Here is an 18624-nt window from a genome sequence, read left to right as displayed (position 1 = left end):
GGATGTACGTATATGCATATAAAGCCTATTTACCATGTTGGAGTAGGAATAAAACATGATAAAGCTGTAATTAGATCATTTGAAATCTGGTGTTAATCTTCTGAAAAATGTATTTGAAGTGCTGAAAGCTAATGAAGTAAAGATAGAAAAGCAGGTTATGCAACTCAGCAACAAAAATAGTCAGGAATGGTTTGGGGGGTTCTGTTAGTAATTTATCATTTTAAATTGTATTGTTGTTGGTTTTAATATAGTGAGTTCTTCATAAATGTGACAGTGAAAATCATTCCCTTTCCTTCTTCCCTCCTTGTTATACCATCAGTTCATTGTTGGAGCTTCCCCATAGTGGTTGGCCCAGATTGCCTGACATGCAAAATAGAGCATGAAAAGGTAATGTAAGTTTACTATCAGGACTGCTGTGTGTTTATAAATACATATATATAATATATATGTATATCAAAAGAATACATAAAAGTGTTACTGTGAATGAAACCAACCAAATGTTGATGTGTATTTTTAGTGAGATCTTAGCATAACAATGCCTGTACAAATTCTAATTATAAGTTACCTCAGATTTAAAAGTAAGTTATATAAATGAACATTGCAATTAAAGCAAGTCAAACTCATGAGGTACTCAAAATTATATTTATATTTTGGTACAAGTGGTTATTATTGTACAACGCTAATGATGCTGCCTGGGGCTTTGCTGCTGTTTAGTTTATTTGTAACGTGTTTATTTACATTTATCTGTAGTTTAATCACCCACGGATATCTCACATCTCCAGTGTGCTCTTGCAGTACCTATGACTTTGTATGTGATATGCAGAATGACCAGATCCTCGATGCAGTGGATGGGTGGTTAGAAGGAATATGGCAAACTCTGTCTTCCTAAAATAGTGGTTTTCTCTGCATATTACAGCGCATGGTGGCTGCTGGAGAAATAAGCATTTGATCATTTGTTTAAAGAGTGGCTGTCTTGGTGATGGGGTTGGCAAAGTGTTCCCTTTTCTAGGATCATATTTGTGCACAAATGCTTGTGAAAATTGCTCTGGTCTTGGTGTGAGGAAGAAGTGTTTTCTGAGCCTTTTCAAAGGTTTCCTCAAACGGCAGAGCAACTATGACCGTTATCGGCTGTTTTATTTTGAAGTATTTATGCAGCCTCAGTAACTGAAGTACTAAAACTTAGTCTTGATGGACCTCCCATGTAGATGTTTAATCCAGAAGATCGTATACCAGTGTAATTTAAGCAGCAGAATTACTCATAGATTGCTCTGTATAAATGAGCCCTTAGTCTGGTGTGCAGGAAGGCAAAGACATTATCTAATTTCAGTAAGCTTAAAACCATCTGATTCAAACATATTTCCCCTCTTCAGAGCTTGATTATTTGCAAACCCACCTTCACCAATGTAAATGTAAGTGCAGCTGTGTCCATCCAGGTTGAAATTCAAACCCATTTTGTTATCTGTGCACAGGAAAATTATCTGAACTCTTTTTGAGCAGTGGGAGAAAGCCCTGTTTCCTCTCTGATTCTTGATTCAAAAGGCATGGAGATTTTATCTTAAATTATCCACAGAAACTGAAAATTATTCCCCGAAAGAAAACAAGAGTGAGAAGGATCAGCCCGAGGCACAGCTTTACGCTACTGAAAATGTGGGTGTTGAAAATCATAGACAAGCACAGTTTTTCATAAATCAAGGTTTGTTGGACATTTTTTATCCATGCCCAGGGAGCAAAGTACATAGACACGCTTGTAGCCACCTGGGCCAGTCCTTCTCTTTCCTCCCTCCTCCTCTTGCACACCCACAGCTTGCACCCCAGAAAGAGTTTAAAATTAACGTGTTTAAAATTTGGTGATGGTGCTGTGTGTAGGCAGCCAGAGGTTCGTTCACAGCACCTCACGCAGGCTGGCTGCATGAGACAGGAGCTGGTGTTGCAGAGAGTGTGTCTCCTTGCTGAGCCAAGGAGTGGCTGGTGGCCCCTGTGCGGCCAGGGGAAGGGTGCTAGAAGGGTTTGTGTGCATGTGGCCGGGAGTGGGGGTAGGAAATCAAACAAGTGGGAAGGAAAATAAATCGGATTTGGGTTTTTCTGGGTACAGACTGCTACAGCTGACTAGTGCAGCTGGGCCAATTTACATTAGCTGAAGGTATGATCCATGTGTCTTTCAAAGGAAACAAGTGTATAGAGAGAGAATGCAAGTTTTTCTCTGCAAACAGTTGGATTTGATTGTCTAAACTTTCTGTTAAGTTCTCTTGGTCTTCAGGCTGCAAAATTACTTGCTCCCAACCAGTCATATCAGAGGGCTGGCAGTTCAGATGTGCACAAGGGGACAGAGCAGTTTAAGCACAGGTCTCTTGCTTACTGCTAGAAAGACAAGAACATAAAATACATTTTGCACACGGCAAAGATCTTGTTAATAATTCTAACATACTTGGTTTGTATAAGGTACATTGGTTTTATAAATAAATAGCACTGCATTATGGTTCAGTGTTTTGGCTGGAGTGTCTTAATGTATATTTTTCTAATTTTGTTTTCAGCTGTATGGAGTTTGCCTTTAAATTCATGTTGGTCTCTTAATTGCTAGGCAGAGCTGATCAACTGGAAATTTTCTTGCTGTTTACCAAAGCTAGCAAGTTACTTTGAGACGCATCTCAGAGTACTAATGGAAACCTTCCAGCCACTCTTGATTGCCCACATCCTGCCAAGATCTAATGCCTGCCTATCCCAGGATGCTGGCAGCATGTCAGCCAAAAGCAGGAGTAAATGCTGACCCCCTGAGCAGTGACACAGGCATCTCCAGTGACAGTGTGTGCGATGTCCCTGTTGTTCTCATCCAGCTGAGCCATGTGGTGGTCGGGTTTAGTGCCAGTACAGTTACAGTGCGAGGGAACGGTGTTGCTCTGAGTACTATGGCTTTTGGAGGACAAGTTGCATAATTAAAAATTACTGAGGGATCTACCAGATTGCGAATGTGAGTTTATAATAGGCCAGTGTCACAGATATTTTTATAAGTTGTGGATATTGTATGGCTGGTTTTACTGTGGGGCCGGGGCATGGTTGCAGTAGTGTTTGCAGTAACATTCTTGTTGGAAGAAGAAACAAAATGACAGGGTCATAGCAAGACTGCCATTGATTTGTAAGGTTTTTTACACAATGGTTTATTTGTGTGTGCTTAGTTTTAAAAGCTAACTCCTAGAATCATAGAGGGCAAGAAATAGGGAATATGTTTTTACAAGGTGGTACTTAAACTATTTTATGTTGCAGTGCTGCATTACAGGAGAAATAAATTAGTTCAGCTGGTTCAGCTGAACCCCACTCCCCCTGGTCGGTTCTTGGTTTTAGCCCACCTTTTGGTGTCCCTTCTGCCTCATATCCTTGGGGGCAACCTTGGGGCTCTCCCAGGAAGGTGGCTGCCTACTCAGTAACTTGTGAGGTGGCAGCCCTGGTAGAGAGTCTTTTCATCTTCGAATCCTTGGGAGAGCAAAAGAAAGCCTGGGGGTGAAATCAAGCATTGTTCCCAATGCTGTCTGCTGCTGTGGTGGGCTGGTATCTTCCAGGTCTCAGATTTGTCTTCCACTGGAGTCAGTCTTGGTAGTCAGTGGGGTCTTGCATACATCATGGATAGATAGCTGAAAGTGTCCATCCTCCTCATCCATTGTGGATGTGTGATGTGTTATATTAAACCTTGAGACTGTGACCTTGGTCTGTGGGGTCTCAAGAAACCAAACAGTGTGGTATTACTGATGGTTGAGTTTCTGACTTTCAGCTTTGGAAAATACATTTATTGCTGGCATGCACCAGTTCTAGGTAGGCCACTTAACAATATGATGCTGGCAGAGAATTTGATTTTGCAGTAGCTTTAGATTGCTGTGATCTAGAATCTTTATTTATTTTTGTTTGATTGATTTCCTTTTTTCCAAGATATGTAATATTTCATTTATACAATACCAGTTTGTTTTTGCTGAGGAACAAAAGGCATTTGTTAATAATGGACACTTTTCTAAAGCTATTTTGACCTGTATTCACACAGAAGGTGTCCTGTTAATGAAAACAAATGAAGGCTAAATTGCAGTGCTTCTTTGTGGAGAACTTTTATGTTGGTTTTGTTATGTGGCTATAATATAAGACTATTTTGACAGTAACTTTCATATGGACTGCATACTGGAGCTTTTTATGGAGCAGTGGGAAATGGCAGAGGTGATGCATTGAGTGAGGAAGAAGTAGTGCTGAGACACTAGCATCATGGAATTTTGTTGATCACAATATAGCAAAGATGCAGTTTTTTCCCCAAGGCAATTCCCTTTCCTACCTACTTCTGCACTGGGCAGAAATTAGCCTATGGTTTCCAATGTGTACATGGAAATGAGTACATTGCTCTTGTTTTTTGTTTACAGTTGCACTTGACTCTCAGGATATATTAGAGAATGCACTTCATCACTTGATTATTTTCAGCTGATACATAGTGACTTGTTTTGATCAACACCTGATTTTGTATAGAAGTTTTGAATTGTGTGTGGAGATAGACAGGGGATTTGTGGCTATCTGGAGAGTTGCCTACATGGTAGCGAGCTGGGAGCTGAAGGGAGGAAGGGTAAAGGACAGATTTATGAGTGATTCCAGTTTTTAATTTATTGTTACTAAATCAACAAAGAGTTTAAATCCAGACCAAGCCCCAGGACCAGTACTCAGCTTGCAAGTGCTCTTTACTCATGTAAAGCTCTCAGTGACTTCAGTGGGAAAGCTTCAGTATTTACTGCATTTGTTTCTTAGATCTCCACCATCAACAAACTTCGTGTGAGGAGCTATTCTGCTGACAAAGAGACTTTTATTAGGAGTATCCTGTGAGTATGACAGGTTTGAAGGCATTGTGCCTGTAAGGTGAACATCACATTAGCTGAGGGATAAAGTGGTAACAACCACTAAACCTACGTACTTTGTTAAAGAGTGTGAAGCTGCTGCTTTCCTTCAGTCAAAGCAGAATGGGTTGAGTGTCATTTGAAATAGCTGCCACTGCATGAAATGACCTGTCCTTGAAAGAGGCCCAGTCTCCTCCGTACACAACAGAAACACTCCTCAGATTCCAGGGCAAAGTGCTCTACTTCAAGCGTATTTACTCTCTCAAAAATATTTTCTTGAGTGACTTCCTGTGCTTCTTTCTGCTCTGTCATTTTTGGGAGCTGAGTTGTTTCTGCTCAAACTCAACATGAATAGTAGGATGTAATTTACAGTCTTGCACTGCAAAGGTCTATGGTTTCTGCTGATTGTAGGTCACACATGAGGAATCTGTACTGTAATGGGAGAACTTTATGAGACCCTACAGATATGTGTACTGTTTACTTTTGCAGTCTTGCATCTAGTCTTCACCTGAGGTTGAGGTCTGCTGTGCTGTTTGAAACTAGAAGGAAGTCTCTCCTCAACAGTGCTTCTCATCAGTAAGATAGAACCAAAATAGATTTTAATGTAATTTTTATGAAAATGACTTATGCACATTAATGCAGATCTCCAGAGTACCTGTCCATTTTCTTGCAGATGAGACCTTCCTTTTCACAGTATTCTTTTACTATTTCTTTGTTTCCTGGAAAAGTATATGCATCACTGCTACCAACAAGAACCACTTGGCTCACATGTAGGAGGCAAAGGCAGAAGTTTTTTAGTTTTATATATATAGAGCCAACAAAACCTGGATTCAAACAGTGTGTGTCATCACATGTGTAAAGCAGTAGGCTAGGCCTATTGAGAAAAAAAGTATTTGACACAGGAGGGACAACTAGTGCCTGCAGAAATAAACAGAAACATTTTGGTGCTTTGAGAGGTTCCAGGCTAGGAGAACATTTCCATCCCGTGGGATACTACTGGACAATCATTAAGCTCTTTTACCTGAACAAACTGAAATATGCTGCAGACACACACATGGGAATTGAGTTTCTTACTGCTTTAATCCTAGGTCTTGCAGTACTTGATGGCCTTTTTTCTAAGATCTTAATCAGGACTGGAAGGGACAAATTTAAGTAGAGAAGACCCATCCTTATGCTGTGGTTTTGGAAGCTGATTTAGTGATTGTGAATGCAAGTTTGATTAATAAAAATTATATTTCACTACTATTTTTGTCTTTAACACACAGAGAGGATCACCAAGAGAACAAACACGTTTGCAGAGATTTCAGCATTTGTCACTAGTAGAGGTACAAGTATGTGTGGGGGTTTCATGCTCTCTTTGTCTATGTTGCTTAATATAAATCTTAAAAGATTGAAAAGTTGCGTCTGAAAACATCTATGAAGAGTGATTACATTAGGTGTTCATTCTGTTGCTGATCTGTGGGCCCATTATCTAAAACTTCAGGTAATGCTGACCTATTTATTTTAGTGGAAAATTCCTACTGATCTAATGGAATTTGGATCAGGCCTCTTTTGCTGATTTAAAAGGTAGTTCAGATTTTTCTTACTGGTTCCTGTTACATTGCTGTTATTGAGGTTATTGCATCTGTCTCGACTGCTGGGTCAAGAGCCCTACCTGGGTCCCTGTGTGGAGGGAATGCTGTGTTGGTCACACAGATGAGTGCCACCAGGATGGGGAGAAGGGACCCTGCGCTGCTCCTGGGTATCACTGGAGCATGTGTGCAAAGGGAGGCAGGAGGTGTGCAGCCCACTCCTCTTGATTTACTTTTGAATTCTTCTGCAGAGTGCTAAAAATGGTCAGTTCAGGTGTATCTCCTTCATATTTTGTAACAGAGGAACTGAGATGCTGTCATGTTGAGTCAGACAGGCTGTCTTGGCTGGTATCTGTTTTGCGTCCATTAGCTAACACCTGGCACATCAGTTGAAGATGAAATGGAAAACCATATGTAAAGAACAGAAGGTAACTGGCAAAAGAAGCGGGAGAGAGAAAGCAAGCAACAGAGAAAAAACGTGTGCAACCAATTCTCTTTTGCACACCTGCAGGCTCTCAGCTTACACCCTGAAGCGGGGAGCTTCCTTGCCCTCATCAACATCCTTTGTAGTAGAGCCCAGATACAGTGCAGCGCTTTTGAACGCTTGTGTACATGGTCTGCCAGCCAGCACACTGGGCTTTGTAACCTTCCCCAGCTACGAGGTCGTGATGAGCACTTCTAGGAAATTGCTCCCTGCAATTTCCTGATGTCCACACAGCCTGGAAAAAAATGCAAGTTTTAGTACTGTGTGTGGCCAGATTCTTTTGTGGACCAGTGCCCCTTTTTTCAGTTGGGTTACACAAGGAATAAATTGAAAAATAAGAGGGTGATTTTGAGAGGAGGGTTATTTTTGTGTTGTTTAATGTGCTTCTTGACCTTTTGGTTTTATTTCACTCTAGTTTTGCAGTTGTTTCCTTGAGTTTTGTTTTGTTCCTGCTTTTTACCACCACCTCTTTCTCTTGTTCCTTCCCTCTTGGCTTCTTTCCCATCTACTTTTGGGAAATCCAGTAAGGAGAAGGGGAAGAACAGCTGTAATCACACAGGGCCGAGCACTTTTTCCAACAAACAGGCTATGTGATCCACAGTGAATCCTTGGCATGGTAACAAGTTATCCCCACAGATGTCCTGTGCCGTGCAAGTACTGCATGTGGCAGAGGGTGGAGGGTTTGACCCAGGCTGGCACTGCCAGAAGACAAGGCAAGAGTGCAACAGTCAAGCAAAGAAACTCAAAGACCAACTTCGTAACTAGGGCACAGATTTGGGAATGAAACTGTGAAATAGTAAAATATATATTCTAATCCCAGCTGGATTTAGATGAGTCCCCTGATTTCAATTAGCATGGTCCTACATTGACAGCCTGGTGTGGCTGAAAACGGAATCAGGATCTGATTATCCAGTTGTCACAGGAAGATGATGAATTTTGGGTATAGATGTGGCTATGCTGATGTGCAAAAAAAAATTGCATAAGCCCTTCTCCCTGTGTTGTCTTTGGTAAAGGTGACCTCTTCAAGGTGTTGCCCTTGATGTCACCCAGATGACTGACACTGCAGTCAGCTGGAATTTTGTGACTAAACATCGGGGTCAATCTCTAAACCTCTAATTATTTTAAATTATATCACAGTGACATGAAATAGAATTTTGATTTGATATAAAATCACAAGGGGGAAAAGAGCCTCATCTGGCACTTTTCACACCCACCCCCTATTTAGAAACCTTCTTCTCAGCCTAAATTTATTTGTGGTTGGTCTATTATGAGAGAGTTGTCTTTCAGCAGTAGGAATTGGAAGAGCTGAATTTGCTTCTTAAGTCTGCCATAGGTTTTCTGCAGTTTTTGGTCAATGAGCCCCATCGAGCAACTTTTGTATTCAAAGATTAAAATTGGTCTGCAGCTGCAAACAGTCTGGCCTAAAATGGCAAACATGGATGGCTTGTTGCACTGCTGAGGCATCTCGTCCATGGAGACCCCTCAGCAAAGGATGCTCTAGGAATTAATTGGCCCTTGGGTTGAAGTTGTTATATTTCTGGTGTACTTACCTTAGCTGATACCTTCTCAAGGGTGGTGTGTCTGACTAATGTGTCCTCAATGAGCCTCTGTTCCTAGAGAGATAAAATAAACTACAAGTGCTGTAACCGAGGCAACTTCTCATCAAAGTTGTGATGTTACATTTTGCTTCTCAAAATCACAACTGTTTTAGTTATGTGCAGCCCACTATTTCATGTTTCTTTGTTTTCCTTTCTTTCTTTACTGCTGTCTGTGACAAAAAAAATTACACAGTAAACTCAATATAATAGCTAATGAACGATGTCATACCCCAGAGCATGTGAAAAAATTTCAACTGGAAAGAGCCAGTCTCTGGTCTAGCACCTTGGTTCGTATGTTGCCTTAGTGGGAAGAGGTTTTTGGAAAATATCATTCATTTTAAACTAAACAGTAAGCCTCCTTCGAATTATTTTAATAAAAAAGAGAACATCTTGGATTGATTTAGATGTGCTGCATTTTAAATGTGTCCTAATTATAGTGCTCGTCGCTTAACATTAATTTAATGAACATCCTCATTTATATGGACAAGGTTGGCAAATAGGAATTAATGCCATTAAAACCTGCAAGTCTCCCAAAGGGAAAAAATCAAAAGATCTATGAAGAAAATGTAACCTTATTATTTATAACAAGGCAAAGCACAAAATCACCAGCCGTACATTGTTGTACTTGTTTCAGGGGCCCTCAGCACATGCCGTTTGGAAAGGACTGGTGCCGTGCTGCGAGCAGCCATTGCCTGCCTGGCAGATGGCTGGCAGGGCCCTGCCCATGGGCATTGCCCTTTCTGAAGCATAGCTTGCTTTGAGGGACCTTCACTCTGAGGTTCAGTCTTGCAGGTGGACCCTTGGCTTTGTTTTGGTCTCAGTTGTCTTGATCAAGACCAGACCTCCCCTCATCAGCTCCAGAACAATGAATGGTTCATCAAGACCCAACAATAAGAACTGAAGGAAGACATCATTGTTTTCTTGGTGGATCTGAAAAAGTGTTGATGATACACATCTCTGCTTTTATAATTTAATTGCAAGCTGAGATCAGGACTGCTTGATTTTAAGAAATACTAGCTGTCAGATTTTCTCCACAGGCATTGAATTCAACACACAGAGAAGGCAGATGGCCCACTCACTCCTTAAAAACCTTTGCCATCCTGAACTGTGTTTCAGTGAAGTTATAGGAATTCAAGTGATGGCAACGACATTTACGAGGCAGAGACCTCAGGGCACATCGCATTAACAAAGGGGTAGTGTAGACCTATACTGATCTTGCAAACCTCACAAATCATCCTCAACAGAAGGCTTGGGCTGTGGTAGTCATCACAGCCAGGTCATCGTATAGGCTTTAATGGGATGTGGTTGACACCACAGTGGCTAAGCTTTCCAGCTTGGTTGAATTATTGTACTACAGGCTCATTTTTCTCTTTAAATATGATGGTGATCTGCAACATTTAGCCCCTTCTTACCAAGCACAGTGAGGAGAACTTTCATCATCCTTATCCAAATCCCACTGTACTGTTATTTAAGGGGTGGGGGAGCACAGCTGAACTTTAAACAAGGACATAAGCATTGCTGCTTGGAGAGTTATGCCTCATACAAGTGCTACTCAGTAGAAAAACGCTGCAGTTGAAGGCCCAGACTGTGCAAAATTTTCTTACAGAACTGCACTTCACCTTCTGTTTGAAACTAGTGGTGAGTACGTGCTGAAGGACTGCATCATTCGGGGACTGAATTTGTCAATAACTGATGTATCTGATGATTTATTCTTACATCTCCTCCATCTGCCACTTCTGCTGTGTCAGTCTCTAACCCCAGACTGCAACTAGCATAAATGTTAAGTGATGAGCATTCTATGTTGCTAATATTTACAATCTTACTGACTAAAACTGAGGCTAATACATTGATCCTGTATCTTCTGCCTCCAAGTCTTGTCAGTGGTGCAGTGCAGTACATGTTGGGGTGGATGGGACTAGTCCTGTCCCTGGATGGGCCACAACAAGCAGTTTAATGTCTGTCATCTGTATGTATTAGCTTAGATTCTTCGGTTCCTTTCAAATATGGTAGCCTCTGAGCATCTCCCAGATAAAATCAATAGTAATTTTCTGGTGGACTTCATGGAGTAGAATCAAAACTAGTTACATGAAAATGGTTTTTGTGTCTGTCTATGTAGGTTTATACACATATGGATGTACCTGTGTCTCCAGTGGTGAAGAGATATAGAAGTGATTTTTAATTCTTTTTTTTTTTAGTTTTGAGAGGATAGGTGATCACTTTGACAAGTTCCACTGCTGATGTCATAGGAACCAAGTTTATAGAGTTATGTTCTGGAAACTAAAGTACCTTGTAGTGATTTAAAAAAAACCCCAAAAAACCATACAACTTAATCCCAAGCTAAACTGGAGGCAAAAGTTGGTTTGACTATTAATGTGACAAAAGGGACTGTAAGATAGAACTTCCTCTGAAACCCAGGAAAAAAGTATTTGGCAGAGAATAAAACATAGAGTCATGAGAAGACATGGGGTAGATCTGTGTATACTGTATGCTTTTACCTTGTCTGAATACAGGTGTTTTTCTTTTTTTGTTTTTCTTTATTTATGTTTAGGTTTCTTTCTATTAATAAGACATAAGTAGATCCAAATTCAGCTCACACATGCATAGAAGAGGATGGACTCCAAGAGCAGAAATTGTCTCAGATTATTAACATTTTTGTGTGAGTTTGCATTTTGCAGGGCATTTTAACTTAACACTTTTTTGGTAATTGGAAATGTATTGTTTCTATGGTGCCATGACACTGGTGTCTAGAAGATAGAACGCACAAGAAACACACATCTCAAATTCTTTGTATGAATCGCTGTGTACAGGTGTTTTACAGTTTATTTATGTTAATATTTTGTCTTCTACATGGGCTTCCTGTCTCTTTGGTACTGTTTCATTTTGTAAATTTACATGTTTTGCTTAAAGCAAGAGTGAGAGTGAGATTACATCTCTGCTTGTCTCATACTGTTGCTTTGGAAAAGCAGGATTGTGTTTCTCTGCCTCTTAGCTTCTCACGGAGTACAAAAGTAAGGAACTGCTTAGGTATTCAGTGGCAGGGGGTGGCATCCAAGGCTGTGCCTCTGTTCCTTGCTACCCATTCCTAATACCAAAGCCAGTTGCATTGAAGAAGTTACTCGAATCCAAACCAAGATAGAGCTTCAGTCAACATGGACTGCAGAGTGAAATGATTTATTGGCGTGCACACCTAAGCCAAGACGACCAGTGTTTTCTTGGTGAATTGCTTACCTTTTTTAAGGGAATGTTTTGAAAATTAAAGCAGTAATTAGTGACCTGTAGCATGCTGAAATGAGCACAGAGACACCTGTGACAGGACGGTGAGCTGTATATTAGAGTGCTTGTCATGCTGCTTATGATAAAGATTGTTGTTTCTCTGGAAGGGCATCCACAGTGTTTATATTGCTGCCTGCAATTTAATGAACAACCATCTTTAAAAAGATGTTATTTTCCTCATGAAATACTGGGGTTCTTGGGGACTATGAGGAAGGAATGGGTTAGCATTTGGAAATGTAGAAAGTTACCTGTGTCTCCAAGAGTACTAGATTTCCAGAACATGGACCCTCAGGAGTGGCTTCACTCCAGCCAGGCTGAGGTGTATGTAAGCTCACCAGCAGCAGTTGTAGATCGGTCAGCGTGAGTACCAGCATGAGCAGCAAGTACCCCAGGCTTCACCACACTCAGAGCCCTTTGTAGGTACGCAGGGTCCTAGGCTGGTTTGATACCCACCTGCAATGGAGTCATAGCCTCCACTATTGTCAGGGCTGCAAAGCTGAGCTTAACCTTTTCATTGAATGCCCAGTCATTCTTCAACCTTCTTACTTTCCAGAATAACTTGAAAGACTGTGGATTTTGAACAGTTATGTCAAACATGTTCAATATTCAAAGTTAAATGTATCCTGGTTGGTTTGACCAAACTGTGACAGATGAGAAGAGGATCTCCATTGATTTATTAATAATTATTTTTAATAATAGTATCAATAAGTGAGAAGTTATTGGGTTGTCAGAATTTTTCAACAGCTGTACTAATTTATCTTCAGAGAAGACTGTAGAAGAGTAACCCAGGACACCCTGGCATGCCCAAGTGCACCCTTGAAAAATAAGAGGCCAGTTGTTTGCTCAAAGGATTTTTTTCTTTCAGGCCATGTTTTGCCATCTGAGGACTTAGAGATCAAAAGAACTTTAAACCCATTGAAACACCTTCTTATGAGCAGAACAGCGGTGACTTTCAAGTTACACAGGGAGACAGCTTCTTGGACATTATAGGAACAGTTTGGGAAAGATAGGTGTGCACCTGGTTTGGAGGGAGGTTTATTTTAAATAAACAGTGCTTGCTTTCAGGAGGTTATTTAGCCACTACTTACAGTTTGTCATTGCTCCTGGAGGGAACAGAAGTGCAGGTCTGAGCATGCATGAGGCTAGTGGAGCTAATTATGGCTCGCAGGGCAGTGCTGCCAAGGGCCAGGGCTGAGCAGCGCCAGGCTCTGGTGCTAGTGAGGGTGCTGCAAGGCGTGCAGCTGCACAAGCACCAGGTGCAGTTTTGCCGAAGAGATAAGCGGGCTGCGGTTTCCCCCCTTCTTCCACCCTTGCTTCACAGTGCAGCGACAGCCATCTGCCTGCTCCACCTCCCCAGGAGCTGAGGCAGAGTTGGCCCCGGGTGCCCTGGGTGCAGCGCTGCCCCGGTGTGATGGCTCTGCTGGAGGTTACTGAGCCTGAGCGGAGCCTTGGCTGTTGAAGCTCTATTGTTCCATCACCTGAACAAGCTGCCTGCCGCCCTGTAATCAGACTCAAGAGAGTCATTTGATTCCAGCCTTTGCAGAGAAGCAGTAGGTGAAGCTCTTGAAATCCAGTGTCTGCAGCGGGGGTCAGGAAGACCTCCAGGTAACTTCACCTGGTAACTACGGCATGAAGACACTCTGCAGATCATGAAGTCTGTTTATGTGTGTGTATATCATGATTGCACAAGTATAACTGCTAGGTGTAGGTGAAGTCTTAGATTCAGGTTGTGCAAAATCTCCAGTTTACAAGTTAAGTACCTTATCTGGGGATAGTCTCAAACATAACTCTAGAATATGCTTCTTCCATGAGTTCCTGACACGAAACACCTCATATCAAGATTTGTGGTTCCTAAGTGCAGTGGGGGGTTAAATACAGAACCAGGAAGACTCAATTCTTATGCAAGTTGATATTTGTAAAATACTGTCTCAGCTCTTCCTGGAGGCTTTCTTGATAACTGTGTGAGAAGGGTGATGTTGGCTGGTTCTTGCAACAAGGAGGAATTTGGCATGCAAAGGAGAGATTAGCCAGGCCAGAAGGAAGGTGTGGACTGTGTGTTGATTTGAGTTTAAATCCCAGAGAGCTGCTGCAATAACAAAGCGGTCTTGAGTGCACCAGGAAAACACTTCACAATAAAACTAGTACAGCAAATTTATTAACTTCAAATTGGGGTAGTTTGTTGAGAAAATAGTATTACCATGTTAAACTGTAGTACCATCAAGTTGTTGACAACTGTTAAGTTGTTGTCAAGTAAACAGGACAGATTGTTGGTAATTAAAAGTATTCATTTGGACAGGTAAATTTTATGCTACAATGGGGTCATGTTAGCACACCTGTGAATATCCAGATTGCATAGCTGAGGGCATATTGACACTGTTGGGTTCAGGCACTGACATCTCTGTGTGTCTGTGTTTGTACCTTAATGAATGTGCTGGTATGGTTGCACTCCTAATTAAAACAGCTTTTGAGTTGCTTCTGTTTTCCTATAAGATTAGCTGGCCAAAACCTAGACTGTTTCATACCTTTTTGAGTTTCTCCAGGTGTCAGAAAAAAGAGTCTTCTAATTCAGCATGTTCCAGGAACCTCTTGAAATCATTGTCCATTTTTGACAGACTTTTGATCTAAGAGCCTGATGTCAGTAGGCTTAAATTTACTTTATGGAGGATGTCAGGAAAACATACAGGACTCTACAGATGAGCAAAGGTTGGGAAAGCACTTTTAAGTAATTACATTAGCTAAACATGATATTAAAAGAGATAAAGAGATAGTTTTGTAACAGCTCACTGGAACTCCAGTCCTCTTTCTATATGTTAAATACGTGAAGATTGTGGTTCTCTACATTGCTCCAGTTGGGAGAACTGTATGTTTTTAAGAATGGAAAATTAAATTAGTCTTGTGTTTGATACATTATTGAGCACTTTTGTTACCTCATATGAAATTGGGTAACACAGGCTAGTTCTGTGGCACCCAGGGGCATTCCCCTGTGCTGGAGAAATTGTCAGCTGAACAACTAGAGCAATATTTTGGTACTTTGTGCCCCAAGAACAGTCCAGAAAGACTAGAACAGCATCCAGAATCTGGCTCATAGTTGACATACAACTGCACAATTGAAGGAAAGAAAAATGCAGCCAAACCTGTGCTGCTCTGTAAGGAACTTGGCTCTGCAGAGCCTGAAATGTATGGGGACTGTGACTGAGGGATGGAGACTCGTGGTCAGATGGCTGTATGGTGGAGCTCACTGTCTATCCACATAACTGGGACTGGAAATTTAGTAAACACCAAATGCCTCATGCAGTTCATTCACTAATGAGAATACATAGTAGCTAACATATGACTCAGAGGCTTCTGAGTGTGAATATCACTAATGAAAATCAGACCTGGGCTTCAGGGATGCTTTTAAAAATTACACCCCTTTCTTCAGCTTTATTCAGCTGCTTACTTCAAGACAAAAAAACCTCCCCCCCCCTATAGATTTTTACTGTTTCTTTTGGGGTACAAAATTACAGTTCTTCTAACATGTCCCTTCCTAAGGTGAATAGTGGTGTAGTGTGCAATGTATTTTAAGGACTCATCTTCTTACCATCGACTTAGAAGAATCTTTCTTATGGTATTTTGAATGTAGGTCTGAAAATGGATTTTATGCATCTAAGCCACTGGAGTAGTTTAGCATTTTAAGCCCGTGAATAACAGCAATGCAACCATGTAAAAATAGTAACACTCTTCAGAGTGTTTTAAACTTTTGTTTCCTTTGTAATCTTGAGATCACAGAAATCACTGGGGACTTCAGCGAGTGGACCAGATATAACGCCTTCAGAAAACAGGATGTCTTTTTCCACAACAACTAACCTGTTCACAATAATAGCAACTGAGGACAGATTATCATTAATAGTGTTCAGTGTAATAGAGACAAAACTATTATACCTTAGGGAAATATATCCTATAATAATAGCCTACGTTGCTAAATATGATTTGTTTCTGGTGGTTTTAAACTTGGTTTATGACTCAGTCTTGAACAATCAGGATATTGTTGATTATATAAAATCTGTAATTCTCTGAATGTAATTTAAGTTCTAAATGTCTGCATTTTGTTTCTATGCTTACTTTCATTTTAGCTTTCCTTGCAGTTTGGGGTGCACCTCTGAAAAATGTTCCATCCATGTTTTTAAAACTGTGCCTGTGATTTTTGCTCTCTAGTGCTTGGTGTGGGTTGCCAGTTTCAGCAAGAGCAGCAAGTCCCTCTCCCAAGCAGCTGATTATTTCACATCAGTGGGGTTTGAGATTTATGTTGAGCACTTTGCAGACATGGCTGTGTAGTAAACATGTAGGTGGACTATACGCTTGAATGCCTACATACTGCAGAGATAGGGTCTTCACACCAGAAACAGGTCAGATTATTATGTCTTAATCAAGGAGGTGCCAAGCACCTGCACTGGCCAGTAACATCCCTGAAGTCCCTCAGCACTGTAATTACAAAAATACTCTACAGCTGGCTTAGTTGATGTTAGCATTTGTTTTTCAGGGAGGTCCCAGTTTCACTCACTTTTACAAATAGTTTTATAGAGGTCAAGTATTTCATGCTTTCTCCCAAAGGGCTAATTCTCTGCTGCATACCACAATTGCAAACAAGTTTGGAAAAAAAAAATTGCAAAATGCAGTTCAGTCAACCAAAGAGCAAAGTTTATCCAAGACAGCAGTACTTGTACAACTGGCTGAAGTGCGGGGATGAAGCAGCAGAGAGAGCAGCTCCTTGCTGTAATTCAATCCTGTTGGCATTTCTCAACTGGACTGTAACAAACAGATTTACTCTCTTTCTAAAAGGAAAGGGCACCTACTTTATAAGCAAGCAATTAACTTCTAGTACAATTGCAAACATAAAAAAAAAAAAGTGGGCAACATCCCCATGCCCCAGAGAATTCCCAAATAAGGGAGAAATGGCAATATGTCCCACCCTGTGACTCTGAGGCAGCACAGCCCTCTCTCTGGGTTCTGGATAGGGTGGTGGGACCAGGCTTTTCACATCAAAGGAAAAGCATATTTAAAGAGTAAGGAGAGCATCACTTGCAGTCCACCCTGGTTTTAGCAGTGGTCCCATTCATGCCCTTTTCTTCATCGGAGTTTGGAGATGGGTCTTGGGAAAGGCTGGTTTGGGACTGCTTTGGGGTGCTGGCACTGACTTTGCATCCCACTTGGACACCCAGGGCCAGCCAGGGCTGGGACCCCCCTTGCCCTCCTGATCTGGGGGGGCTGGAGCATATTTCACAGCTCTTACCTGCTGCACCTGCTTTTAACACACAATCAGGAGAAAGCTGCAGGACTGATAGTGTTGTGCCTGTTTGCTGGAATAAAACTGTTTAAGTGTTGTGCCTCCAGCCTCCAAGTACTTGAATGATTTTGTGGCTTTTATGGGCAAGGCACCTATTCAGAAGCATGGGTGCTGTTCAAGTAACGTGAACATGTGTCCTGTGTTAGCACGGTATTCCTGGTGTATGCTGTATGCACGTGTTTGTAGCCTGATGGCAATAGCCGTGTGGACATTTCCCCACTAAGGCGCAGTCCATAGTTAGTCCATAGTTGCTTGTCCTTAGTTAGCATCCCTTAGACGGTATGCAGTCACCAGCAGTAAGTCTCTGCTGGCTGTAGTGCCTGCACCTTCTCCTGCTTTTTCCTCTAACCTCTTCAGGTTGAAGGAACATGGTCAAAATTGTGTAGAATAGAGAAGAAGCCTTTTCAAGATTTTTATAAGCTGGAGGAGGGTAATTCTTCCTGTTTCAAATACACAGTGTGTTTGCTTTATATAAGTCCCAGTGTTGGGCCCAGAATTGTGGAAACCCAAATGTAAATTTTAGTTTAAAAAAGGAACTGTGAAAATGCATGAAGTTGTGAAGCCCAGGAAAGGCTAATGTCACAAGGGAAAACATTTGTCTGTAAATTCCCAAAGGAGACTTTACAGGCAGTAGAGACAAACCTCAAACAAAAGCTGTGCATGTAGGTAGCACAACCCAGCACTTGCACAGAGACGGTCATCTTCAAAGCATCAAGCAAATATTTGTTAATTATACTACAGCAGCCATCAAGGCTATCAGGCAGGTATTAATATTATTGCTTTACAAGTGGAGAAATTGAGTCAAAGATGTTATGTAATTTTTTTGAGATTAAAGACCGTCATAACAACCTGTTGAACAGTGCAGGTTTTCCTTACATGCTGCTGAAACTGCTGTACTCCTAATGGGGACCACGCAGATACAGTTTGCTTTGGAAAGGAGGTCTTTCGCCCTAAATTTACGTTTCTAGTGCACTGAGGGTGAGCATATATAAGGTGATGGGAAATACTAGCTATTCAGTACAGTCAGGGTTATCTCTTGTTAAGGCCCTAGTTCAACAGGTCCCCTGTGTTGGACACTCCCATGTGTGCCCAAGCCAGCACATACAGGTTTTCTCCAAGCACTGCGTGCTCTTGGGCGTCCTGCTGAAGTGACATTGACCTGTGTGTCTTTCTGTTCTCCAAAATTACTTTTGAACTCACTGTTTAGCTTTAACCATACCTGACGGCAGGCTTGAGGTCTCAAAAATTCCTGTATGTTTTGGGAAGATATGTGTCTGATGAGATGAGACAAATCCTTCTGCTTAGGAAAAAGCTTGTCTGTTTGCTCCTTAGACACTGGAGAGCATATATGGAAGAGCCCCGGTCAGAGCTCACTTTGTAACAGCCACCAGAAGAACATCACAGGAGATGCAGATCCAAGAAACAGCTCATTTCACTGCGCTTGGAATGCTTTCTTTCTTTCTTTCTTTCTTTCTTTCTTTCTTTCTTTCTTTCTTTCTTTCTTTCTTCCTTCCTTCCTTCCTTC

The 18624-nt window shown here is 41.4% G+C and overlaps 1 protein-coding gene across 2 annotated transcripts in view; it reads left to right on the top strand.

The window, feature by feature from the left end:
- Positions 1-364: 364 nt before the first annotated feature.
- PHF2 (PHD finger protein 2) overlaps positions 365-18624 on the top strand; it is a 65673-nt gene continuing 47413 nt past the window's right edge. For both annotated transcript variants that reach the window (XM_026857763.1, XM_026857762.1), the window contains exon 1: positions 365-387. In XM_026857763.1, coding sequence (XP_026713564.1) covers positions 380-387 — 8 coding nt within the window. In that variant the 5' untranslated portion in view covers positions 365-379. The remainder of the gene's footprint in view (positions 388-18624) is intronic.

The sequence above is a fragment of the Athene cunicularia genome (assembly GCF_003259725.1).
Source record: "Athene cunicularia isolate RWA chromosome 12 unlocalized genomic scaffold, athCun1 chr12_part1, whole genome shotgun sequence".
In the NCBI taxonomy this organism is placed as follows: Eukaryota; Metazoa; Chordata; class Aves; order Strigiformes; family Strigidae; genus Athene; species Athene cunicularia.
The sequence above is the reverse complement of the archived record's forward strand: the minus strand, read 5'-3'. Positions and strand labels throughout refer to the sequence as shown.